Raw genomic sequence first — 4,503 nt, 5'->3', positions numbered from 1 at the left:
GAACCAGGGCGCTGGTACTAGCAGGCTTTTCCAACGCACTCAAGATGTGATGATAAATATCAATTAAACAATGTGTAGCTGACACACGCTACTGATTTCCAAACTGGCGAGTGTCTAAAACAGGTTTTAGTGCTTTATTTACTAGTTTAGCAATTTTACTCTCTGCAATTTAAGCCAAGGTGGGTGTGAGAGATACCGGTCTTAGCTTATCAATGGCGGCTGAATGTTCCTTTGGAATGGGTATTACATTAGCACATTTCCACTGCAGGGGGACCACACCTTGGGAAAAGGATGCATTTATTATATCAGTAACTGGTTTACTTAGTTCATAAGCACATTCTTTTAATACCTTTTGAGGGATGTTGTCTGGTCCACCCGCTTTACTCAGCTTGGTCTTACGCAAGTCTTTATAGATTTCCCATGGTTTGAAGCAGGGAGGTGGCACTGGGCTAGGTAAATATGCCGGTAAACATTCAGTTTTTATTGGATCCTGTAGCTGTGAGAAACTAGAAAGATGTTTGTTAATTAAATTGGCAATAATAAATTGGTCATCGGAGTTAAAGCACCTTTATCTTCTGGGGTTGAAGATTGGCGTAGTCTAAGCCGATCAACAGCTCTACTCTGCCCACAGGTCTATCAACTGTCCTCCAATCCACCTTCAGTAAACCGGCTAGTCGCTTGACATCCTGAACTCTTAAGTCACTGGTAATGCTCTCCATACCATATGCTTTAACCTTCACAATATCTCCACTTCTGTCTTTCAATAGTATGTCGTACAACTTTGTTTCTACTACGTTTTCTTCTCCGCCTACCTTGGTTAGTTTTATCTCTACATGATCTCCTTTAGCACCAACTCTTTTTGCAGCCTCATGTGTTATTATTGATGCTGTTGCTCCACTATCAAATATTGTGTTAAGCTTCGTCCCATTTTAACAGCAATCGCCATCAGCATACAACCTCCAGGCTTAAAAACCGCACCATTCTGTTTCACCTCTCTTGGCTTCTCGGGCTGTTGAAAGTGATTAGATGGATGGTATTTTCTCTGGCAACCATCATTCCCACAGTATCCTTTCTTACATTTAAATACACCATGACCTGGTTTCAAACATCGGAAACATGCTCTCTTTTCCTTAACTAGTTGTATTCTGTCACTCACAGCTTTTGCCAGGTATGCTCTGCAGTCTTCTGTCGTGTGCTGGGCACTATCGTGGATCAGACACCAACTGATAGCTAGTAGTGGTTCACGAACATCAGTCGTATGCACTGATGCAGTTGGTTTGGTACGCTGGCTTGTGATATGGCAGCTACGCAGACTCTCTATAGAGAATTCTACACTCTTCCTTTCCTCTTCCAAGAAACTCAATAAACTAGACATCTTCTCAGTTTCTCCGATTTTATTTTTCTCATCATGTATGTGTCGTACCCATCTTTTAAACACATCGTCCGGTAATTTCTTCTCTATTTCTCCAACCACTCGAGAATTGGCAATTTCCTTCTCCAAGCCAGCTCTCTCCAAATTTCGGTAGCTAACCTCCACTAGATCGATGAATTCCACCAACTTTCTATCTTCACCCTCCTTTACCGCTCCATGCTTCACCAAATCACCTACATCCACCAGCTTTGATCTATTACCATATCTGTCGCCTAACCTCTTCCACATCTTTTCAATCTTGTCCTCCGCCGGCATAACAACTTTCATTGGCTCACTACCTAAACAACTTCTCAATGTATACGATAACTGGTCACTATGTGTCGTTGGTTTCACAAACCTCTGGAAGTCCTCTTTAAATCTCGAATATAGCTTTACATCCCCATTAAATTTAGGGAGCTCCATTTTCTTCAACTGCATACGAGGTTCTGTAGTCACTACTTTCGCCTTAGACTCTTTGGTTCCCACCTCATGAAATATCCTTCGCATCTCCTTATACATGTCTCTAAACTCATCTAACCATTTATCTTCCTCATCCTCATCCTCTTCTTCCTCTACTTTGTTGATCACCGCATCGTGAGCTGTACGAAGGTTACGCCAGCACTCCTTAAACTCTGCATCTAGTTCCTCAATATAGCCAGTAAACATTTTTTGTGCCAATGCCGAACTTAATGAGTCAGCCTGACTCACAAAGTTTCTCTTGCATGCTCTCCGTGCTCTCTTTGCATCCTCCATGATATGTTTTATCTATAGGTTCAGTAGCAAAATTGCTTACCTCCCTTTAGTTTGTTACTCTCTTCAGCTGGTTGAGCTGACGTTTTCGAATGTTTCGTTTGAATAATGAATGACAGGAGTCAGCATAAATTAATCGGTTTGCTTTATTTTCAAACAAGCACCAGCAGTCAGGTTCGAAAACCTGTAATAAACAAAACATTCAAAGAAATGCAAAAAATAAGCTAAACATGCATATTCAAGGCACTAAACACCTCCAACTCCAGCTACATGTTATACTCTCGCGATCTCAATCAATGTATTTTACTATAGCATAACAAAATAAAAAAATGACAACTCTTCTGTAGTTATTATCTGATTAATCGGTACCACATAAGGTGTTACTAGAAAAGCAATCAATCACATATGTGAGCTGGAAACTTAAATCGTAAACATGAGCTAGTATTTAGGCCTACACATTGTACATCACCATCTACACACGTGATATCAATTAACTCCGGCCAAAAGGTAGTTAGCCCTAGACTAATCCCATAGGGTGAAACTAGCGTGGCAATAAACCTACACTAGCCCAACTTACAACAGTACGGTATTAACATGGATAACGGAACAGCATCTGCAATGTTCTATCTATATGAATTTACTATGTGTTAATTAATTACTCACGTCTAGCACCTCTTAACTTATATCATTATAAACGAAATCTCAATTCAACGCTAAGTTGACTCGGTAAACTCACTACTACGGCTATGGAAACCCCGATAGAAACACTAGGGGCGCCAGATACTAAATCAAATTTCGCACTCTGCGAAACAAGTACCAGGTGATCAATGCCAATGTTTACTGTAGCCTGTGAGAGTATTTAAAGCTGCTGAGTGTTGTGATAACATAATTTCCGCGAGAGAGTGTTTTTTTTCCTTTAAATAGTTTTAAATCGTATTTAATGCACTATATTGTTCCATGTTAGTGTTAGATAGGTATTGGGAGACCGTATGAGCTCTATTCCATCCCCTGTAAGGTATTTAAAGGTACATTTAGGTGAAACACACATTTGTGAGAGTGTTTTCTTTAAATAACTTTAAATTATTTAGTGTTCGTTAATCCCAAATTAAGGTTAAGTAAGTACAAGGTGACCAATGCCAACGTTTACTGTAGTCCGTGAGTGTGTTTAAAGGTGCTGTGTATTTTGAGAACATAATTTCCGCGAGATTACCCTTCCCATCTTTGTAGAGACTATCGCTGAACATCAGCCCCTCTTGATCCACCAAATATCATTAGATAATCAGTGAAGCGAAGTCGGCCAAAGTATTGCCATATAATTAATATTCTAAACAAGTGGATGATCCAGGAATTCGAAATTGAGGGTGCCCCAGAAAGGGACTTTCATAGATGGAGAGTCTATACTACCTCAGTCCCACCATGGTTGGGGTTGAGGTGAGAAAATTTATTATTATGGCACCTCCCAAATTGCAGGAAATGCCACTATTGGTCTTAAAATTCGAATACAATTTTCTTTTTTGAAAAATTGGGAGGGGGAGGAGGGCATCCTCCCCTTGAATCTACAACTGTAAAAATAAAACTGAATATATTATTTTGTGATTAACATGGTCATTTTATAATATATTTTATCTAATTATAATTATAGAACATACGATACAGGTTTTTATCAGCCACACTCCCTGAGGTGGTACAGTATGTTCCACTTACATAGTGCATACTAAATACTATATTCTCTTCCTTTCCATTGTACGGTACTATTGTAATTAGAATGATTTCTCGCATGTGTTACTTTTGTAGTGTGACATATCCTCGTCAAACATTTTGTAGACTAGTGTTACTGTACAATTTTTTCTTTTTGATATTTTAATGGACATAAATAGGTACTCAAACTATGCTAGTAATTGCAAGACATTAAAAAAAAGGCACTATGGTATATTTCATCTAGATCTGTGCACGCGTCTGGATGGTTAATCAGCACCAACATTTTCTCCTTATGCACATTAATATGTGATTGCCGCTGCTGCCACCACCGCGTCCACCACCACCGCCGCCACCGCCACCATCATCATCATCATCATCATCAATATTATTATTATTATTATTATTATTATTATTATTATTATTATTATTATTATTATTATTATTATTACTATTATTATTATTATTATTGTTATTATTATTATTATTATTATTATTATTATTATTATTATTATTATTATTATTGTTGTAGAGTTCTCCTGCATGTTGCACCTTTGTTTTCAATCAGACGTTTGTTACCGTCCATTACGCCTGAATGACTTCATAATCTGGTTTAGAACATGCTATCTGGAATAGGCATTTTAAAA

General features: G+C 38.3%; 1 protein-coding gene across 1 annotated transcript; it reads right to left on the bottom strand.

The window, feature by feature from the left end:
• Window positions 1-877: 877 nt before the first annotated feature.
• On the bottom strand, window positions 878-2,164 carry LOC117110627. Its single transcript, XM_033253395.1, has one exon. It carries the CDS (start codon window positions 2,162-2,164, stop codon window positions 878-880), a length of 1,287 nt encoding a protein of 428 aa, XP_033109286.1.
• Between the last annotated feature and the right edge of the window lie 2,339 nt (window positions 2,165-4,503).

The sequence above is a fragment of the Anneissia japonica genome, unplaced genomic scaffold (assembly GCF_011630105.1).
Source record: "Anneissia japonica isolate Jap-2015-1 unplaced genomic scaffold, ASM1163010v1 scaffold284915_len19596_cov164, whole genome shotgun sequence".
In the NCBI taxonomy this organism is placed as follows: domain Eukaryota; kingdom Metazoa; phylum Echinodermata; class Crinoidea; order Comatulida; family Comatulidae; genus Anneissia; species Anneissia japonica.
Note: the sequence above shows the minus strand (reverse complement) of the source record. Positions and strands in the feature narration are given on the sequence as shown.

Excerpts from the sequence above, each read along its gene's own strand:
- LOC117110627 (XM_033253395.1), bottom strand. The coding sequence starts at position 2,164 with ATGGAGGATGCAAAGAGAGCACGGAGAGCATGCAAGAGAAACTTTGTG.